Source organism: Amphibalanus amphitrite, unplaced genomic scaffold (genome assembly GCF_019059575.1).
Source record: "Amphibalanus amphitrite isolate SeventyFive unplaced genomic scaffold, NRLGWU_Aamphi_draft 000751F_arrow, whole genome shotgun sequence".
NCBI classification, from domain to species: domain Eukaryota; kingdom Metazoa; phylum Arthropoda; class Thecostraca; order Balanomorpha; family Balanidae; genus Amphibalanus; species Amphibalanus amphitrite.
Window position 1 is genome coordinate 160,482 of NW_024882245.1, and position 21,920 is coordinate 182,401.

The 21,920-nt window shown below is 56.8% G+C and overlaps 1 protein-coding gene across 6 annotated transcripts in view; it reads left to right on the plus strand.

The window, feature by feature from the left end:
• The window catches only part of LOC122365609 (homeobox protein extradenticle-like), an 87,973-nt gene that overhangs the window by 58,223 nt on the left and 7,830 nt on the right, over positions 1-21,920 (plus strand). For 2 of the 6 annotated variants that reach the window (XM_043336965.1, XM_043336969.1), the window contains exons 4-6: positions 3,976-4,166; positions 11,344-11,479; positions 15,848-15,944. In XM_043336965.1, the coding sequence (XP_043192900.1) occupies positions 3,976-4,166; positions 11,344-11,479; positions 15,848-15,944 (424 nt within the window). Of the gene's footprint in view, positions 1-3,975; positions 4,167-10,673; positions 10,810-10,903; positions 11,040-11,343; positions 11,480-15,847; positions 15,945-21,920 lie in introns of all 6 variants that reach the window. The other 4 variants (XM_043336970.1, XM_043336966.1, XM_043336971.1 and 1 more) reach the window with 2 other exon arrangements.

The window sequence follows — 21,920 nt, forward strand, 5'->3', positions numbered from 1 at the left end:
TCTGGGGGCGGTGCTGGAAAAAGATACTGTTTTGTAATCGTATACGGACATATTCGCGGTACGGGGACGTCTTCCATCTTATATTTTCGCTGTACAATTCAAAGAAAACAGCCAGACTCCGATCTGCTCAGTGCTCTTCAACAATGAATGTGATTTTGGAAGTGTCTTGTGATTTTATTTAAAATAACTTATTTTTACCCTTTTTCAATTTTCGTCATGTTGTTTGCCAGTGAATCATTTTCTTCCACTGATCGTTTCAAGAATAATTGCTAACTGCCTCGATCGCGATCCCTTCAGAATCCCACATCAGTACGCACCTGCTCCCCACAGTGACGCCTGTGAGCGACTCTCTCACAGGGCTGGGCTTTGACCGTCGGTCACGGCGGTGGTCACTGGTCAGCGGGCCGGGCCGGGGGGAGGGGGCGCTCCCCCGGGCTGGAGAGCGCCGTAATTGTGCATACGTCAGGCGGCTGTCGGTGGCGCCGGGACCGCCACCGCCCGCCAGCTCCTTGTGTAATTATTTACGCTGGTGAGCCCTTAGCCGTCGCCCATCTTTGTTGATACTAAGCTGATCGCGCGGCGCCGTACGGCGGTTTGTTTTGGCCGGCTGATGTGTGCGAGCCCGAGAGGGGGCGCGGGCGAGGTGGCAGGGACTGGAGAGGGGGGCGGGGTCACTTCATTTCCACCTCACTTCTACTTCCACGCCAAGCTCTATCCAATTTTGACTCTATTTCCTTGTTCTGCTGGACTCCATAATCAATATTGACTACGACTCCAGTGTCTCTCCGCTGTGCTTCATCACTTTACTGTTTCACTCATACTGCCACTTATACGACGAAACCCTTCTCCTTCTCCACCTCCCCCTCTCTCCTCTCTCCCTCTTTCTAAATAGGACTTCCTCTGGCGAATTCCATTTCTCACGCTCCCAAACTTCATTTTTCAGCCTGTATCTCGCCTTTCGTTCTACTTTCGGTTAACTTCGTCGACGCTTCTGCATTCTGCTGGACGTCTTTTTTCTGGGCCGAGCGGCTGTTGGGACTCGCGGCGGGTAATCCGCCGCCGCCGGGCTGACCAGCGCCGCCGCCGCCGAAAGTCGATATCTAATTTTCCACCTTATCATCCCACCCTCCTTTATTTGAACCCAATAATCCTTTTTTGCCGCGGCTTTGTCTCACAGTTCAGTTTCCATTTTCTTTGCTGTCATGCTGACCGAATTTATGTGCTTTAATCGGCGCAAGGGATATTGTTGGCCGGCCGCCGCGCCGGCGAGGAGGGCCCAGGCGGGCGCGGCCCACTCACTCGCCCAGACCCCGCCCCGCCCTGACGACGGTAGTGGTCCGTGGACGGTGAGCGCTGCCCGACCCGAGCTGACCTGACCCGATCCGACGCAGCCCCGTCCGACCGGACTCTGAGACAGGCGCGGCAGGCGGCCGGGACCACCCGACCCGGCCGCCAATTTCAAATAAACTCCGCCGCCGCCGCCCGACCGGCATTCATAAATTTCTGTGATCTAGTGGCCACGCTGGATGGGTAAGATTTAGTGATTTCATCAGGAGGCGGCCGGCAAGGCCCACCTTTGTGGCGGAGGTCGCGGTCGGCACGGCGACAGTCGATATGAACTGGCCGGTCAGACGGACTGACGGTGATCGGGGCGGCGGCTGGAGGTCCGGGCCCGGCCACAGCGGCACGAGCCGCCGAAACCGACAGCAGCGCGGCGTGCCGCCTCTGGAGACAAGGAGGCGACAAAGACTGGGAACGGACGCGACACGCTCCGAGGAAGGCGGCGGTCGGGCGGTGCGTCGTATCGCTCTGACGCTGCGGGTGTGCTCAGAGACTAGTGGGAATAGGGATGAAGATGTGTAGAGGGATGGTATCTGGGAGAGGGAGAGAGAGGTTTAAGTTCAGATGCGGAATCAGAGCGGCGCTATGTCTCTGCCACGGCGGCGGCCCGGAGCCGTCTGGGCCGTGATGTACACACACCGGACTCCCGCTGCGCCGCTGCTGTTTAGCGGGCACACGATACGGGGCGGCTGGGTGCCGACCCGACCCCCGGACCGCCGGCGAGCGGCGCGCTAATGTATACAAATGACCCTGTCGACCTGCTTACCGATACACACAGTCCAGCGGAGCGGCCGGCGCCTGACGGGCATCAGCCGGCGCCCGGAGGGGGCCGCCCGCGCCGCCATCCATCTCGGCCGGCGGGCAGTTCGGTCCTCCGACCAGCCGCGTATCGGCGATGGGCGATGCTGCTGCGATAAGCCGCCTGAAGCAGGCCTCGGGAGAGCCCCAGACTCCAGTGCGGAGATATCCGGGAGTTCGGTGTGTGTCGGGACACGCGGATCGCTGGCAGGACATCGGATTAGGCTCTGACAGCGGGCGGCCCCGATACCGTGATGTCGGTCTCTGGGTATCAGAGCGGCATTTGTTCGACTCGTGTTCGCGCTGTTGTCACCGTGATTTGTGGACCGAGTCGCGGAACTCTCACAGACAGCTGGGGTGGATGCGCGGCGGTTTTTTATTGCTTATGTGCCGGCTCGCTAATGGGTCTGGTGCGGATCACCGAACGGGCCTCCGGGCGTATCGCAGCCCTCGGCGACGGCGCGAGTTTTTTACCGTCTCGTTCCGGTCAGTGACACCGCAACGTTCTTTTCCTTTTCTTCTTCCTCCGCTGGCTTCCATTTTCGTCTTTCTTTACCCGCTTTTTTACAGTGGTTTCTGGAGTCCTTCCTTGGTGTGGTGTTCAAATGATTTGTATCGCTCCGTGACCAATTCGACACCGCCATCGACCACTTTCATGCCACGTCGCTGCCCTGATACGATCCATATCCCCGAGTGTTCCTCATTATCCCGTTTCACGGCCTTTTCTGGACACCATCTTCCCCGTCCGACTCCCTCAGTGCCCCATCGACGCTCCGTTGTACGGGTGGCCCCGTGGGCCGGTGCGGTGTGCTGCCCGCCGTCCATGCGTGGCGCGCGGCCCGAGGAGGTCTGTTGTTAGATCGATGTGGGCCCGGCTGGGCGCGCCGCGCCCGTCGCCGTGTCGCCGTCGCTCCCTCTCTGGTCAATACCGCTGTCGGTCGGCGCTCACTGCTCGCACGCCAGGCGCCCCGCGCGCGAGCTCCAGCGAACACACGGCGCGCGCGGAGCCGTCGAGTGGCGCTCCGCAGCAGCCGTCGGGGGGCTGGCATGGCATGGGATGCGGCCAGCACGGGGTGAGAGGCGACGCGCCAGGCCCCACGGCGGTCGCACATGGATTATCAGTGAAAATATTAATTCATAACACGGTTTATTGTGGCTCTTCCACCTTGACCTGGTGTAGAGGCTGAAATTCAGCTTCATTTTAGCGTCCCATTGTACCTACATAATTCTACACGAATCGGGTATGAAGGCCGGGACCAACAAATGATATTTTAATAGATATTGTGTCCGCATTAGTTGAACCCATCTACTTCGTATATATCCCCTCCGAATACGGAATAAGTAGATCGGCGTTTTGCCGGGTTGGCTGTCCGGACGCTGTCGCCGACCCCGAGCTGACGTACTGCGCTGCCTAACGACCCGTGCTCAGTGAAACGGCCCGCTCGCCGGCAGACGGAATGGGAGATGTATGCTCACCGCCGGCCGCCGGGTCGTCTGTGTCGGCATCGGCGCCCGTTCGCGGGCCAAATGATGCATTTCTGGGCGCGCTATGTTGACTGGACAATAGCGAGAGGCGCGGTTTGCAGGCGTCCGACTGTGCTGCCAGTGGTGCCCGGCAGTTGGGCCATCCCGCCGAGCTGGGGCCGCGGGTGGTGTATGTTGAGCCGGCCCGACAGCCGACCCTACCATAGTCCATCGCGCGATAAAGTCGCCCTCCGGCTGACATCCGTCAGGGAAAGGTCTCGAGTCTTTTGACTTGTTGGAGAGTCGGTGTCACCGCGTATGATTACCGGGTAGTCAGAGGCGCCAGTTCTCATTATGATCTCCTTTTGACAGGCGTGCAACGAGTTCACAACCCACGTGATGAACCTCCTCCGGGAACAGTCGCGGACGCGGCCCATCACGCCCAAAGAGATCGAGCGCATGGTGCAGATCATCCACAAGAAGTTCTCCAGTATCCAGGTGCAGCTCAAGCAGTCGACGTGCGAGGCCGTCATGATCCTGCGCTCGCGGTTCCTGGACGCCAGGTGAGTGGTGCGAGGCCAGCGTGTCCACGTGACAGCCCTCCCAGCCGCGATTAATCCCCTGTCGCCGCGGTCGAGTCGTCTCGCCGAGTGTGTCGGCGCCTCCCACGCGCTCGGCCAGTCTGAGCCGGCGGCCCCTCAGGCCCGCTCCGCTCACCGCCCGGCTCGTGCCAGGGCCGCTGTCGGGACCGGTTCGGGGATCCCTCTCAGCTTGTAGCGATCCACCGATCTCCCGTTGTCGGCGGATTAGTGACCCCCCCCCCCCGCGCCGCGCGGTGCCGAGCCCGTTAGCGCGCAAAACCGTTATGGCCGCGGTGTTCGTCCACCTGTCTGTGCTGTGTTGTCACGACATGATGAGCCCCGTACCTGTTCTGCCTGCGCCAGTGCTCTCCTGTCAGCCGCTGTCATTGATCACACCCGACCAGCGGACCCAGTCCGACCCGACCAGCGCACTCAGTCCGATCCGACCAGCGCACCCAGTCCGACCCGACCAGCGCACGCAGTCCGACCCGACCAGCGCACCCATTCCGACCCGACCAGCGCACCCAGTGCGACCCGACCAGCGCACCCAGTCCGACCCGACCAGCGCACCCAGTCCGACCCGACCAGCGCACCCAGTCCGACCCGACCAGCGCACCCAGTCCGACCCGACCAGCGCACCCAGTCCGACCCGACCAGCGCACCCAGTCCGACCTGTCCCCGACCCGGCACCTCCCGACTGCAGCGGCGCAGCGCCGAGTGACTCCGTGGACCACCCCTTTTCCAGCAGCTCCGCGCGCTGTTCTTCCGCTCCGGAGGGTCACAGATTGCTCCAGTGGCCCACGAGGCTCCCCGCGGTCCCGCGTGCTGCTCGACCCCTCTATCGATCCCAGATGCGGCGGCGGCGATTGGACACGGCGTGTGACAAACAGTGCGCAGCCTTCGCTGCTTCCGCGACGCGCGCAGACACCATTGTCCGCGGCGGAGACAAAAACGCCGCGGCCACTGGCCCATGTCGGCTGGCGGCGGTCTAGGAGGGCGGCCGACTCACGGCCCGATCCGACCGAGGGTCGTGATGGCGGCTCATCACTTCCAACAGGCTCTCGGCCACCTGTCGTTCTCACGAATGGGCCGCGCTTCTTGTGGGCCTTCGTGATGTGATCTCCCGCTCCCGTGTCGGCGGACAGAGTGCAGACCACTCCGTGCCACTCAGCTGTCTCGGTCCGGCGGGCCCGCCACCTGGCAGGCGGCCGCCGCGCCGCTCGTCCGTCGCTCTCGACTCTCGATCGTCGTCGATCTCCGGCGCGGCAGATTCGTCTGCGACTGTTTACGCGCCGCTTTCGGCTCGTTAGTGGCCGACACGTCTCCATCGACGCGGCTTTTACGACGCGATTGGTCCGCGTAAACCGGGCCGTAAACGCCGGCGGCGGGCGGCGCTCGCGGTCGGGCCGCCACTCTCGGCGGCTGGCCGTAACGCGGCCGTAAAGCGGGCCGGCAGGGGAATCCGCGCCGCCATCAGCCGGTCCGGGTCAGCGGGACACGCCCGACGACGGCCGACGGTGTCGGACGCGGCGCGAAAAATCGCCTCCTTTGTGTGGCGTCGGGCCGGGTGGCCGGCGGACCGTCGGCCGGCCCGAGGCTCGTTTACGAGGCCGACACAGCGGCGACGGCGGCCGGCTTCATTTTACGCCGGCCAGGCTCTGATTGGGAGAGGACGCGGCGCGCCGGCGACGCCGCGTAAAACGCCTCCAGAAACTCGAGCCATTCCCGTGATGAAAAGGGGAAATTGATGCCGTAAAATCAAGACGAGCGCGTCCCGGACAGATTAGGGTTTGTAGAACATGATGAGTTCATCTAGAGACGTCATAAAAGGCGGCTGGAAATAGCGCTCCAGTGGCCGTCGGCTCTGAGCGGCTTAGTTGGTGGTCAGATGAGCGCGGCCCGTCGCTGATAGCCTGGGGCTATCTGGGCCGCCGCCGAGGGCGACCCAGAGGCGGGGCTGGGCGAGCTGGCCGGCGGCAGTGCCGCGGGCCGACCAGCACGCGCTGCGCTGCTGGCGGTGTAATACGGCGCGCGCCTGTCCCGCCGCTGCCCAGATAAAATAAATATTGGCTGGGCCTGTGGAGGCTAAATAAACACCTGGCCAGCGCTGCCGTGCAGCGGTCTCTGGTGCTGGGGAATGCGGCGAGGAGCGGCGCGGCACGCCGGGCCGTGACCGCCGCCGCGCCGCCGGGGAGATGTCCGGGGTAAACAGACGACAGCGGGCTGACGGTGGCCGACCACTGCGCGCTGCCGTGACGCGCCGCGGCACTGCTTACGACCACTCGGGAGGCACGGACCGCCCGCCCCCACTCTGCTCCTCTCGTGAGATCGACCATACAGCGTTGTGCGCCGCGAGTTTGGCTCTCAGCTCATACCTTCCGCCCGGAGGAGCCGGCTGTTTATTCGTCGGCCGGTAGTCGTGTTTTGATTCGTGTCACGGGACTGTGACTTGGTCGGTCGACTGCGCGGCGTGTGCCGCTGTCCTGCGCTGCGGACCTGGGTCTCGTCTCCGGCCGTCAGTAATCTGGCGCAGACGGCGGCGCCTTTTGTCCTACGTCCGGCCTGCCGTGCCGCTCCGCCGGCGCCCGGCGTCTGGACGGCTCTCTCGTGCCGTGCGCGGCCGCATCGCGTGGGAGCGGCCCGGTGCCGGCGACGGCCGACTGTTGGGCGCAGAGCGGGCTGATTTCTCTCCCCATCCGCACGCCGGACGTCGGACACCAGCTGGTCCCACTGGAGACACCGGAGTCGAGCCATCATCGAAGTAGAGGAAGTGCCAATGGAGGGCGATCCATCACATGATTGACTGGCTCGGTCGGCTGGCTGCCTTAGTTGAACGGTACCGGCAGATAACACCAGGGACTGGGCGGACCGCTGTGCGCATTGACTGATGGCTAGCAACCTCCATCTTTGGTCGACCCTCAGACTAGACCAGCTGGGGCCTCTGGACGCCCGCGCGGGGATCTGGGTGCAGTCCGCTCGCGGCTGGCGCTACCCTGCGCCGCCGTACCAGAGAGCTCGGCTGCGCGCCGGTAGCAAACAGCCGCGGCTGCGGGCACGGCGCTGAGTTTTTGTGCGCGGGGGAGACTGCACCAGACCCGGCGCGCGCCAGAGCAGGCTGCGCCTCCATCCCTGGCAGATGACGCGAGGGCCTTCAGGACCTGGCAGTGGGCTGGCCTGGAGCTGTGTCTAAAAGTATTGGTGTATTTGCCTCCATGGCCGACCGCTGTGTCTGCTGCGGCCGCGGCTCCGGCCGTCCTCCGGCTATCCGGGCTGCGGGCTGTCTCGGCTGCGGACTGTCCGGGCTGTGTAGTTGGCGGCCGACCTCCGTGCCCGGCGGCGCCGTGTCGTGCCGGCCGGCTCCGGTAGAGCCGAGTTATGGAGACAGCCGGTGGCGGCGCGCCCCTGAGCCGCTGATGGGTGACGCGGCAGCCCGTCCCACCTCCGGACCTGCAGGCTGTATATACAGACAGTAGCACCAACCCCACCGGATTAGCGACGGCCCGGCCGGTACGAGAAGCAATGGTTGAGATCCGTGAGGACGATTGAAGTCGTAGCATGAGAGAAACGTGGACTGACGGTCCATATGCTAGCATTTCACTACCTGCTAAATTCCATTCCTAGTGTTCAGTGACACAGTTGTGGCATTGATTGTCTTGTGTAATTGCGTGTTCATCTTCGGAGAAGCATGTTTTGCCAGCTTTACCTATGACAGCTCCGTTTTCTCAATTATGAGTCGTCGTACAACACCCCGCTCCATAACACATGTCTGGGAAGCGTAAACGGGAAGCGTTCGAGTGACGTTTGTCGGCGTGTTGTGACGCGGACCCTCTCCTCGTATCTCTGCCTGCCGGCCGGCCGCCTCCTCCGCTGTTTGCCGGCCGGCCGATCCTTCCGGACGCACATTCCGCGCGCGGCCGGCCGGCAGCGGTGCCCCCGGCCGCCGCGTGCCTCGGCGCCGTTCCGGCCCGCAGCGCCATCGACATTGTGCTCCCACGTCGGCCGCCGCCCCCGCGCGTGCCACAACGACGCTCTCCGTATTCGCCGCGCGCCCGCGCCGCTCATTATCGGATAGGTCCGAGTAATTAGACAAATGTGGATGGCGGCCGGCGGCGACCATTGGCGGCGGCCGCGGCACGCGCTGCGAACGGCGCCGGCGGCTAGGCGACGTCACTGCAGCTCCATTTCGCCGGCCAGATGAATTCGAAAGGAATGCGCTTTGTCTGTCGAGCTAAGTCGGTCAGATTCCAGCGCTACGTCGACTGGTGTTATATTGAAACCACTCAAATTATATCTGTTTCAGTTGAGTGAGCACGAGACATTGTGTTGCTGCTATGTGGTCTACTTTGCTGGATAGGATAAGTCTCGTTTTAGAAGCTACCCGTAACTTCTCACTGTTATTATTTCAGTTCCTTTGGCGTCTTGTTTGTTGCATTGCTCGTTTTATGGATGCTCGATATGTTTTATTGCTTAATCAATGTTCGTATCTACCTAATCTCAAAACTGAGTCTGGTCGCGGAAGAGGTTTGCAGTTTGCACGAAATCAGCAAATCGCCTGTAACGGCTGTGCTGTCCATTCGCCTTGTTACCGCTGGTATCCTGAAAAAGATCAGACATTAACACCGTACACTTACACGGCTTAGTGAATGCTGACACCCGTTCTATCCTCAAGCCACGTTTATGATCGAGTAACGAAAAAGTTTTGCATGTCGAATGGGACATCGAGCTCTGATCCAACCGCTTTGAGCATCACCGGAAAGCGGGATTTCCGTTTTGATGTTTGCCGCCGCTCCCACTGAGCGCCGTAATGACGTCATTGGGGCAGAGCTCGGCCCGCGCCTGCTCTGTAGCGCCAGTGCAGTTAATTGTGCCGCCGTAAAATGCAATTCAGATGCTGGTTAGGCGTCACATCGGTCGGAATAATCGCGCGCTGGCCGTCGTCCGCCCAGCAACGGCGGCTCCTGTGTGGCTCCCGCGTCGGTCCGAGCACCTGGTCGCTGCCGCCGACCCCGTGTCCCCATGAACGATGACGGCCATTATCTGGGACGGATCGGCCGAATCCCGAGCCGCGGCATGCATGTAATTTGCACGATTTCTGCATGTTGCCGCTGCCGCCCGGGCAAGGCCATTATTCAGAAGGCCACGCGCCGGTTGGGATCACCGATGCGGCTGGGCCCCGTTACTCGCCGCCCTAACCGGCGCTGTGTTGGCCCGCCGCTCGCCTGTTTACCATATATCATTTGTTACTGTGTCCGTGCCGGCCTTTATCAGAATGTAGTCGATCCCTAGATAAACGACGCGGCTCGCTTTTGGTCTCATAAAGCCATAAATTATATCGGGAATTTTTATCTGGTGGCGTTTGTTCACCAAGTGGCCGCTGAGCTCTGTGAGCTCTCATCCAATGGGGGCGTGTTTCTGCAGTTTGCTGTGGTCGCCGTGTGCTGGTGTGACTCCTAGCCGTCATTGAACCACGCGGAGCATGCCAGACGGCGGCCGATGGCGCTCAGGGGCCGGCTGTCGATGGGCCCCGCGGGCGCGCTGCTCGCCCCTCCTGGAGGCGAGCAGTGGTCGGCTGTCGGCTGACGGCCTGCTGACCTGGCAGAACTCCGTCAGCCGAATCGGCCGTCCGTGCCCCGGCCTGCGGTCCCCCGGGCGCGGCCTGCCGCGGACCACAGCCGCCGCCTTCCGCGAACTGTCGGCTCCGATCGCAGTGTCATCTGTCGCCGGGCGACTTCAATGCTTCAATAATCGGGATGAAAGCCGTGTCGGCCGCGCCGCCGGCCGCCCAGTCACGTTCCCGTCCTGCCGCGCGCCATCGGCCGGCGCGGCAACGGCCCGGCCGTCCACCGCCTCGTCGAAATTGGGCGTCCGACGGCGGATCGTGCCGTCACGCAGAGAGCTCCGGGATGATTGGCTTCGTCGGGTGCGACGCTGTGTGCTGAGTCGGCCGGGCGGACGCCGTCCGGCTGTGTCTGGCCGGTCCGAGCCGGCCGCCTCAGCCGCCCAGCGGATACCATACCTTTACCTACTGTGTTTGGAGTCGGCGCCGGCGGCGGGCGCTGCGGGCTGGTGGTGGAATCAGCTTGTGAAGTTTGCAATTTTTGGATATATAAGTGGCAAGGCTGTGTGTCGCTCCTTTTGTTGCAGCATCCGGCCATGTTATCGGGCCGCGTAATGGCTCCCTATCGTTTGTCAACTTCAGGCGGCCACTGAACATCCGACTGCATTCGCCGGAGTCGTCTTTTATTCATATGTGGGTCGAGAGTGACTTTTGCATCTCAATTTCATGCAACAGCAGCTGCCCGTTTCACCTGGACTAGGACTGGCGCAGAGGTCGCGTCGCTCGTCACATTGGTGGCTGCTCTCTGAGCCAGACTGTGCGGGAGATGGGGTCGCGTGCTGACAGTAGCCGGTGGACACGCGCGGTGTGACGAGGAGGGCGGCCTCGCCACGCCGCGCCCCCCTCACCCGCCGCCCTCTGTCCGCCACCAGACGGAGGCGGAGGAACTTTAGTAAACAAGCCTCCGAGATCCTCAACGAGTATTTCTACGCCAATGTCGGCAACCCGTACCCGTCCGAGGAGAGCAAAGAGGAGTTGGCGAAGAGGTGCAACATTACCGTGTCACAGGTGTGTGCGTGTGTGCGTGTCTGTGTGTGTGCCGCCCAATGCACCGGGCGCCCGGTGGCGGCCGCTGAGGGGGCACGCGGTCTCTTCCTTTCAGGCGGCGACGACGCAGCTTCAGCAAAAAGGCCTGCCAGTTGCTCAACGAGTACTTCTACGCCAATCTGGCCAATCCCTACCCCTCAGAGGAGGCCAAGCAGGAGCTGGCCAAGACGTGCGGCATTTCGGTGGGCCAGGTATCGGCGCCCGTCCCGCCCCACCCGCCCGGGGCCCGGGCCCTTCCCCGGCGTGGCCGCTGCCTGGGACACCTCTCGGGCACCGCTCGCTGCTCAGGCATTGCTCGGACGCACTTTTGGCCGGGTTTCGCCTGTCGCCGTCCAGTTGGTTCTCGGCGCGCTGCCGCCGCAGCTCCTCCGATCCTGTTCGATCCTTTCCCGTTGCACTCACGTCCTCATTTCGCTGAAATATGCGCCGCCACTGTCAGGCGCAAGCCATTTGAGTCGTATTTTGCTCGGCGCTAAGTTGTCCCTTTGTTCGCAGGCGAAAGAGGCGAAACTTTACCAAAACTGCGACTGAACTGCTAAACGAGTATTTCTACGCCAACTTGAGCAACCCCTACCCCACGGAGGAGGTCAAAGAAGAGCTGGCCAGAAAGTGTAATATCACGGTGTCTCAGGTAGGCTGGCAGCAGCCACCCCGGTCCCTGGGCGTACCCTGACCCCGCGGGGGCACCGGCCGCCACGCACGGCGGCCGCACTTATCGCTCGCTCGCTGGTGATGGTGCTACTCTGCTGCCTGCTTGACAAGTGTTTGATGTTTTGTGTGTGTTTGTGATCTTTGTGTGGGTGGGGAGGGGATGTTGGGACAGGAGGGATGTGTTGTTTGGGACCTAACTTTTGTTAGTGCGCGCGGATTTAGCACAAACTATACCTTCTCAATGCACAGTGGGGATTTTTCCGATCTAGCACGTATTTATTCGTAGAGGGCAAACCATAGGTAGAATTGTAGCCAGATTGTGCACAGATGTTGGCTGGTGTGTCCTGGTGAGAATTTTACCTGTAAATGTGCATAATCAACATAGTATAGGGGGTTCAATTGGACCCCCCGCTCAGCCGTTTGGCCCCTGATCAAGCTAGAGCTTCGCGGAAAAGTCAAGCGTGCTGCCTATGACGAAATTAGGCCGAATATATCCAATTTCAAAGTCCAAGGTCATAAGCTGACTTTCCAAGTCAGTTTAATGACCCAACTAAAGTTGGGAAATCGCGACCTCTTGAAACTTCGCAAAGTTAGGGTGTTACGGGGTATTTTGGGGTGCTGATCACGAATTTCATGTTAGTTTTGATCACAGACGATGTCTTTATGCATTTAGGCCAGGTCGGGTCAGGTCAGGTTAGATCAATTAGTAGGCGTCCTGCCGGCCATCCATAGAAGTGTCACCTACTACTGATAGCTTCGTAACATGGAACGAAGGCACTAGAACTACTTCGTAAATATTCAAATGGCTGCTAAAATCGAAATCAGCACCAAAAACTACCCTAGAAACAAGTAAAACTCGAAAAAGTGAACCAAGGTCATCAAAAGGTCAATAACCTTGACTTGACCTTCACGTGACCTTGACTCCCACCATTATTCATGGCACCAACATCATTTCACATATTTGAACGTTTAAAACCACAAAAAGACTGGAAACCGCGGATAATGTGAGCTGGCATACGCCGAATCGCGATTCCGGCCAAACATGGTCTCGAGAAATATGCCACAGGTCAAAGGTCAGTTGGGTCAGAGTCATGAAATTTTTAGGTTAGATGTAAAATTGATGATCTCGAGGGTACCGAAAGTTTCGGCGCGATCGGCCGCTTTTTGCGCGAGTAATTTGCGGAAAACCATGGGGTTTTATCCGACCCTTTCCCCTCCCCCTCCCCACAAGTGCGATGGTCAATAAGGTTACGGTATGTATAATTTACGCTTGTCATCCTATTCCTAATGAATGTGTCTCAGAAAATATGCATCATATAAATCACGAAGTAAAATTATTCGCCTATGTCCGGAACATACCTATATCGTGCTGTTTGCCCTAGCGCTCCTCGAGTGGGGTGTTAAGATACTCTAATGTGAATATTCCGTGTTCAGGCAAGTTTCGGCAGCCAAACTAGGCGTTGTCTTGTGCAGAAGAAAGTGGCGAATTCGATAGGATATATTTCGGAGTGGAAAACTGTGGAGAACATTGTTGATTTCCTACATTTATTTAGAATACCATTCCTTCAATATGGTGTCTGTAAGGGTTTTTTGTAAAGGGAATTTTTGTGACCTTAGTAAGGTTGTGGCATACTTTCTGTTTGCCATTCCATTCCTAATAAAGGTGCCTTTCAGACGATATGCAACTTTAAGACCTCGCAAGATTAAAACCAACAGGACAGGACAATGAAACTGAGCTATACTTTCGGGCCTTGCTGAGCCCATTGAGTAATCACGCATGAGTGTGAACTTTGGGCGCATTTTTCCTAGTTTTGCTGTGGACATACAGATAAAACAATGCCATATATGAAAAATTCAGACATTTCTTAGCCCTACTGACACAAAAAATAAACAAAAATCCAAAAAATATTTTTTGAATTAATAGGTGCTAGATCGGAAAAATCCCCACTGTGCAATGGGGAGATTTATCGGAAACGATCTTTAAGATAACTCGGGATAAGCTCCGTTTTTAGTCCGCCCCGAAGTGGCCCATCGTGCCCTGAGTGCGCGGCAGGGATTGCGTTAATTGCCAGCATTGAACTAGAGGGGAATATCCGCAGAAGCCCAGTTGTGGTTTGGGGCGGGGAATCGACAAGCCCGCTCGTACAGCGAGCGTCGCGCATCCCACACCGATCTGGGAGGCGGCTCCGGCCTCCAGCGGACTCGTCGGCCGCTGCGCCGGTCCGCCCAAACCTCACCGCCCTAACGATGTTCCGACCCGCTCCGCTCGTGCCCAAAGTCTTCCCGTTTACTTTTTGCGGATGGACGGCGTCCCGTTTGTTTGTTACGCGGAGCGCGTGTTGTTTGTTATCTGGTCGGCGCCGGCCGAAGGCCCGTCGGACTGCAGTCGCGGCCCGACTGCTCGCGCCGTGCAACTCAAACGCGCGCCGAACGCCGCTCAGACATAGCGCCGGCCGCCGCCGTTTCGACATCTCGGCTTTGGGAGGCGCGGCACGATCACAATATCGAAACGGCACAAATCACACGGCCGGCTGGGGTCGGAACGATGCGGTTGATGCGGCGGTAAGCTGGGGTGCCGTGCGCCTCTTCCGACCTGCGAACGGCGCCTGACGGAAACAGAAGCGCCGGTAGTCGTCGTAACTTATCAAACTTCTTGGGGTTAGCGGTGGCAAGGGACGTCAGACATTGCGCTAGCTTTATGGGGATTTTCCATCAAGATTAAGAAAGGGACGAAACTAGATCCATATATTAATATTCGCTAGAGGAGTTACTTATAAGCACGACATGCGATTTGACGTCACTCTCGTTTACGAAAACGCGCGCGTGGTTTGCGGCACTCGTCGAGTCAGCGCTTGAAACCTTTCGGTAAGGAGTCGCTCGCTGCCGGCTGGCCGTCAGCGGGGACATCGGTCCTTAGCTGAGCCCCGGCGGTATTTCCAATTTGTGTTACCGGCTGCCGGTGGACCATCTTCATTAGATTGGCAAATGTGGCGGCCGATCCGGCGGAATGAGGGTGATTTGTCCGGGCCGCGCTCCCGACTCGCAGCCAATTAATAAAGCAATCGGGCCGATTCGGGTCCCGCCGGTCCGCTCAGCTAAACGGGGGCGGCGATTTGGCGCCGGGCGGCTACCCGCTGCCGGCCGTGGCGGAGATTTGTCGCGGCGACGGCCGCCGATGGCGCCGCGCCCTATTGATGACGTCCATTCGGCGAGATGGCGGCGATCGGCGCGCATTTGTCAGCCAGCGTTCGGAGATGCCCCGCGGCAATTTTGTTGACTTGAGGTCAGCCGAGGCGGCTTTAGAATCGCCCCGTGAAATATGTACCGGGCTCCGTAGAGTGCCTGCTCATTTATATCAATGTGATTACGTCAGCGATTTTAAATTTCTAATTAGAGTGGCTGCTGGTTGGGGTTGGAAAGACTCTGGGACTTGTGTAAGAGTCAAGAGAGCTTTTGGTAGTGATAGGATTTTATGGGGATAGGGGTCTCTCAAGGAATCATCGGTCTCTCTCTCTCTCTCTCTCTCTCTCTCTCTCTCTCTCTCTCTCTCTCTCTCTCTCTCTCTCTCTCTCTCTCTCTCTCTCTCTCTCTCTCTCTCTCTCTCTCTCTCTCTCTCTCTCTCTCTCTCTCTCTCTCTCTCTCTCTCTCTCTCTCTCTCTCTCTCTCTCTCTCTCTCTCTCTCTCTCTCTCTCTCTCTCTCTCTCTCTCTCTCTCTCTCTCTCTCTCTCTCTCTCTCTCTCTCTCTCTCTCTCTCTCTCTCTCTCTCTCTCTCTCTCTCTCTCTCTCTCTCTCTCTCTCTCTCTCTCTCTCTCTCTCTCTCTCTCTCTCTCTCTCTCTCTCTCTCTCTCTCTCTCTCTCTCTCTCTCTCTCTCTCTCTCTCTCTCTCTCTCTCTCTCTCTCTCTCTCTCTCTCTCTCTCTCTCTCTCTCTCTCTCTCTCTCTCTCTCTCTCTCTCTCTCTCTCTCTCTCTCTCTCTCTCTCTCTCTTTACAAGTTAAGTGTTTATAGTCCGCATTGTTATGAGAACTGCTTGATATAGCCGCGATGTTTTATGCCACCTTTGAGTAGTCATGCTTTCATGCTACCAAGAACACCAAAATTGCAGAGAGCCAGAGGTAACGTTCCAACTCCACTTTCAATATAACTACATTCAAGACCACTTGAGGCTTGAGCGAGACGTGACGCCACATTTCGTATTTCTTACCTACTTCCGATTTATTATTTCTAGTTGTTCTCAGCATGAAAGTAGGTTACTCATTAGCATCATCCCTTAAATAACTACGGGTATCATGCTCTTGTGTGCTGCGCGCTTTTGAAGGCGGCATGCTAACGCTCTCTGTTCACCATCAGGTATCCAACTGGTTCGGCAACAAGAGGATAAGATATAAGAAGAACATCGGAAAAGCTCAAGAAGAAGCCAACCTGTATGCGGCCAAGAAGGCAGCAGGTATGTTTTCCTTTTTCGAAATTATTAGCCATACACCTACTTTCCTGTTGATTTATAACAAGTCAAATCAAACTAATATGTCAATTTCGAAGCAAATGTGTGCATTTCAAAGCAAAACAATGTCACATTATAACAGGGGCGCGGGAACTATTTTCCGACCGGGGGGGGCACACCATAATAGAGATCAACCTAGGGTGCCCCCAAATCTAGTTTTCTCACCGGTTTTAGGCCACTTATATTTCATCCCTCGGCTATTTCAACAAAAAAGAAAACATTTGCAAAACATTGTGGTATTCCGTCTCAAAGCTGTGGGGGCACCGCCCCCACGGCTCCAGAGTTGGGGGGGGGGGGGCAGGCTGCCCCCACTGCCCCCCCCCCCCCCCGGCTCCCGCGCCTATGCATTATAACCAAAAGCAAGTCATCCTTGCCTAAACTGCCACTGATTGCCAGAAAATGCAAAAGTATGTTGAATTTGCCTAGGTATTTGAAATTGACTTGTTCTTACGAGCGCGCGAATTGCGAAGCGAATCTTGTTCAATGTGCCGGGGAAAATTTCAGCATAAGCGGCCCGGCCTGTAACGTTTTTTAGAGGCCAATATCTTAGTAAACGCTTGGCCAATTGACCTGCGGGTTTTTATGGCTTCGTTTCTTCTAATTCGTTATTACCTACTATTGATGCATCAAGTTGATTGTCTTGTCATAGGTCATGTTAGTAGGCAAGGGTGTCCAATTTGTTCTTCCGAAGTAGTGTTTTTTTTTTTTTAGACTTTCTCTCTGCAACCGCTGGGCTGATTGACGTGCGATATTTTTGTGGGGTAGCTGCATCCCTTCCTTCAAGCATCGGACTACTCTCGATGCATATGGGTGACCCCCACTGCACGTATCATTTGCTATATGTCATATATGTACTAGGCCCGGCACTCTGCGGACACACTCTAAGCGCGCGCGTCTCCCCAGCCACCCGTCACACGTAACACCGGACTGATGTACCGGACGGATCGGACTGTGTGTGTGTGCTGCACCGCGTGTCTGACGCCGTCCTGCGGCAACGACAGCCGGCGAACGGGCCGGGATGCATTTCAAATACAAATGACCTTTGATTCGGGACCGTAAAAAGCCGGGACTTACACGGCGGTACCGCCATATCCCGTTTCAGGCTTGATGTGAGCTTATTTGTGCTGTCAAAAATCAGCGGCCGTAAACGTGTCACGGCGGCGAATAGTGGAAGACACGCTGACGCCGGCCGCTCGCCGCCGCGCCCGGCAGTGCGTGGGACTGGGGGCCACTGCCGGGCCTGATCAGACCCGGCGCACAGCCGTCGTCGGCGTGTGTGTCCGTCATTGATGCGCCGGCACCAGGTGCATCCATGCCCGGCCAATGACGCCGTCGGGAGCGAGCATGTGGACCGCGATCGGGCGAAGTGCGCCGGCCGTGCCGGGGTACCGCTGACGGGGCGGCCGCCGCGGCCGGCAGACGCGTCTGGTGCGCGCGGCGGCAGCCGGGTCGCCAGGAGCGTCAGGTGCGACCGGGCGGCGGCGGCGGCGGTCAGCGACTGAGCGGCGGCCGTCCGGGTGACCGTGTCGCGGCAGCCATTGCCGCCACTAACGAGCGGATAGCGTGCCGGCGCGGCGGCCAGTGGCGGCGGCGCCGGCAGACCCCGCCCCCCGGCGCCGCCGGCCGCCGTGACGCCGCCCACCGTCACGGCGGCGCCCCGAGTTACGGGCGGCGCCGTCACCGGCCGGCCGGGGTCGGCCGCCATCGCTGGCCAGTTCAGGTGCGCGCCCGGCCGCCGAGATCACCGGCATCGGGGGACTCACAGGACGAGCCGTGGGGAGCCCACCCCGCCGATCCCGGCCCACTGACAATCACAGGCCACAGCTCAAAAAGGTCTTGTGGGTCCAAGTAAACACAAGAATCGCTGGGTGGGCCATGGCAGTTTCTAGCTTATGAGGAAGTTTTAAATACAAATAGAGCAATAATGAGAGCGCCGGCGTGTTCAGCTCTAATGTCCATTCCGCTCCAGTGGAATTTTGCACATCACAAAAGTTTGAATAAAATTGGTGCGAATTTTTGGGCTGGACAGGACAGACGCATAACATTTAGGTATTTAGGTTTTTCCCAGGCCCGGCTAGGTATATAAAAATTAAATGCTGGGAAGGCTTTCTCGTTCCGGTGAGTTAATTTCAACACAAAATATAAAAGCATCCAACGAAAGTAGAATTTGCATTGCTTTCACATCTATTACCAAACATGTGCAATACTTGACAATTATCTTTTTCCTTTGGCTTTATGCAGTTTTCGATTTGATAGCCCTTAGGCTGATACGAAAATTAGAGTATGCTTTTATTACCCTGCAGTAAAACGGACTTGTAGTCAGTGACTACATTATCCCAGAGGTGAAATAAGTACTTATTGTTTCAATTATGTTAGTCATGCACAAAATTATTCACATATAAGTAAGGTAGCGTTAATTCGGATAAAACAGCGTATTAATATTCCCCTGTCATTTTTCTAGTACCTAAATGTGCCTGTTGTTTTGTATCGGAAGATACCAAAGAAAACAATGCAAGTAAGGGTGCTGAGCGCTGCTAAGGACGCATTGAATCACTAATGCACATTGTTTACTGATGCCGCATCGTCCTATGTTACCATTGCAGAGCAAAGCTTCTTTGTTCGGCTTCATAATTCTCCTGAAATGGCTGCTTAAATTGGATAGATTTGTTCTCGAGCATTTAGCATTTAACAACAACTCCTTTGGTACATTTTCCTCAAGATAACAAGCTAAACATCGAACTAAATGTGCCTGTACTGCCTGCAGATGTTCGTGAGTTTTCTCAGTCAAGTGTTTGATTTGCCCTTTTGATTACGCCATATCGTGCTTTATCGACGTAGGCGGCCGATCATTACGCCCATTCCTCAGACAAACATAATTATGCATAAAATATGCTGGAATAATAACACGTAATAGCCGTGTAATGGTCCGAAAAGTGCGGCTGATGTGAAACTAAATGAATATATAAAGCCGTAATGTCTCGTTGCGCATTGTTCCGGCCCGTAGCTCCGGGTGAGCGCGGGCCGCCGGCCCCGCACCGCGGCCGCCCCGGACGACGGCCGGGCTGTTGTCAGACGCATTCGAAATGAGATTGAATTAAAGTTAGCGCGGCTGCCGTCTTTGTTCCCATCGAAGTTTGCCCCGGCGAGATTTCCATTGAGATTCATCAGCGGCGGAGGCTGCGATCCGGCTATCTTGGTTTGGCTGTACTGAGGGCCATCCTGGTCCGCTGTAGGACCGACGGACTGCGGAAGGACCTTCCTGGCCTGCGGTAGGACCGCCGGACTGTAAGAGGACCGCGAGCTGCGAGACAGGCTGTCCGGAGCGGCGCGGTGCAGGGCGAGGGCTCCTCTCAGTGATGTACTGAAATTTCCCTGGTTGTGATGTCATTGCATTCCAGTGTCCGATTTCCACTCAGCTCGTCTCAAAGTGTTGAAACTGTATTTAAAATTTTCGCGTGACACGCTGCATTTAAATTTCGTGTCTGTTTCACACTATTGAATCAAAGTATCACATTCTCTACTTGTTTCAAAATTTGTCACCGGACAAGGGCCTCTGCTTCTGCCGTCCTCCGAGTACGGTATTGGCCGCTCAGTGGCTGCAGTAGCCGCCGGTGTCCGCTCAGCTGCTGCAGTAGCCGCCGGTGTCCGCTCAGTGGCTTCAGCAGCCGCCGGTGTCCCCTCAGTGGCTGCAGTAGCCGCCGGTGTCCGCTCAGTGGCTTCAGCAGCCGCCGGTGTCCGCTCAGTGGCTGCAGCAGCTGCGGCGGCCGGAGCGCGGCTCGTCCGCCCACGGCGCCTCTCGGGGCGTAATGAAGCTCCCGGCGCGGAATGTGCCATATCGGCGAAATGGCTTCGGTTGCAACGTGCTGCCGGCCTTTAATTGCTGCTCGGGCTCAGTCCGTCACAATTTGTGCCATCGCCGTCTGTCGCCGGCAGCCGGCCGCGGAGGGGGGAGAAGGGGGGGGCTGGCTGGCGCTGATTGGGTGTCGTCTGACCGCCCTCCCCCCCCCCCCTACTTCGGGTTAGGGGACAGCGCGACCGAAAACGGCCGGCAGAGACCCAATTGTCTCTGACTAGAACGGAACGGGATTCAACTGTTTTGGGTGGAATCGAAACTGGAAAATTTGATGTTTATATAGTGCGACGCGTTAACTTTACCCCTCCTTCATGAATCAAAGGTCTGCGATTGCCTAATTGTTTTAAAACATGCCTTGAAGTTCCATGGGCAGCAGAGTTCTTGTTGTAGTACACAAGGAGTTATGAACAATTAATTACGCAGGAATTTGACCGCGCCGTTCGGCCGAACTGGGAGTTAACCTTCGCCCCAGTGGGGGGGGGGGGCATATGTTACCACCCTGTCGCGTTTTTTGCGTGTGAATAAAAAACCGCGGCGCGTAGCGCCGCTCCGCTTGGGGTAGCTTTTGGTACATCAATTTTGGACAATGTGTGAAATTTTTGACCCCAGGTCATGTCAGGTCAGGTCACCAGGTCAAGTTAACTGACCAAGCCTAAAAAAAGTTTGCAATCATGTCCAGCCTGGAGTGTTTGTCAGAAAGGTTTGAAACTGGGTGGATTGCATGCTGTTATGGGCGCCTACAATTTGTATATCTCGGATTTTTCATATCCCTGACCTAAGGTCAGGTCAGTGGCGTGACCTTTCCATTACAAGTCAGTGGAGAAAAATGAAAATGCCTCTAGATCCGTGTGTACGCATCGGAACAGTCCAAATATTTCAGAATCACAATGATTTAGTCCACTTGTGATGACCAAGGTGTCATTTTTGCTGATAGCCTCTAGACAGGTCATCCGAGGTCACTTGAGGCTACAAACAGTTTTTTTGCCAATAACTCGCGATTGGAAAGAGATAGAACGCTGGGGATGGTCTCATTGTGTTTGTCTTGTTGAGACGCATCGACTGATATGCAACATGACCTTTTCCGGTAAGGTCATGACCTTGACCTGAGGTCAAATTTTCAAGTTGACCTTTCAAGGTCAAATTATAGTTCATTCGACGCGTCTCGGCGAGGGGAACACGATTCTGGCAATAGAAATGTCGTGGCTTTTTGTAGTCGAAAGTTATTGTCGAAAAACACTTTTCGTAAAAACAGCTATTTTTGGAGTTTTTGCCCTCTGGAGGCTAAACCGTTGACCTGAGGTCAATATTGATAATGACCTTTTCAAAAGAAGAGTTCAAAAGCTATCGTTTGCTCTTCCATGCGTTTTCTAGCTACCATAGTTCCTGAGATAGCGGCATGTTTTCTGAAAAATATAATGACAATTGGCAAATTTTGACCTTTGATGACCTCTGGTGACCCCAATATTGCTCTAAGGTGAAAAATGACTGAAATACTTTCAAACGTATGCATTGAGAGCTATCGACTGCTTTTTACCGCGTCTTTCTAGCCCTCTTAGTTTTTGAGTTAGAGGTGGGTGGTAACATATGCCCCCCCCCCCCCCCACTAGAGCGAAGTTGGCTGAGACGGCCACTGGGGCGCGGGTTAAATATTCAAACAATCCTCCTTTGGTAACGCATGGTCCGAGGTCTCTTGTTAACGCTTCTAAATTTCGTCACTAGATGTCGCCAGTAGTGTGCGCCTGATGGTAGGCTGTACCGCACAACTCTCAGCAGCGCCGTTGGCCCGTGAAAATCAGACGGCCATAACTTCTCTAGGTATAAATAATGATGCCGGACTTACCAGTTCAAGATACTTGCGGTTCACGTTTTATCCGGCAAAACACACACTGGTGCCATTTGGTCTATGTAATCACTAATCAGCGCCTGCTATCGCAATAAATGAGCGATCAGCGCCTAGCTCGTGCCGGACGCTCCGCATAGGCCCGTTAGCGGCCGTGTGATCCGTGCATTGGCTGAGCCGCCCATGGGCCGTTCGATTGTACAGATTGCAGCCAGCGGGCCATTTGTAA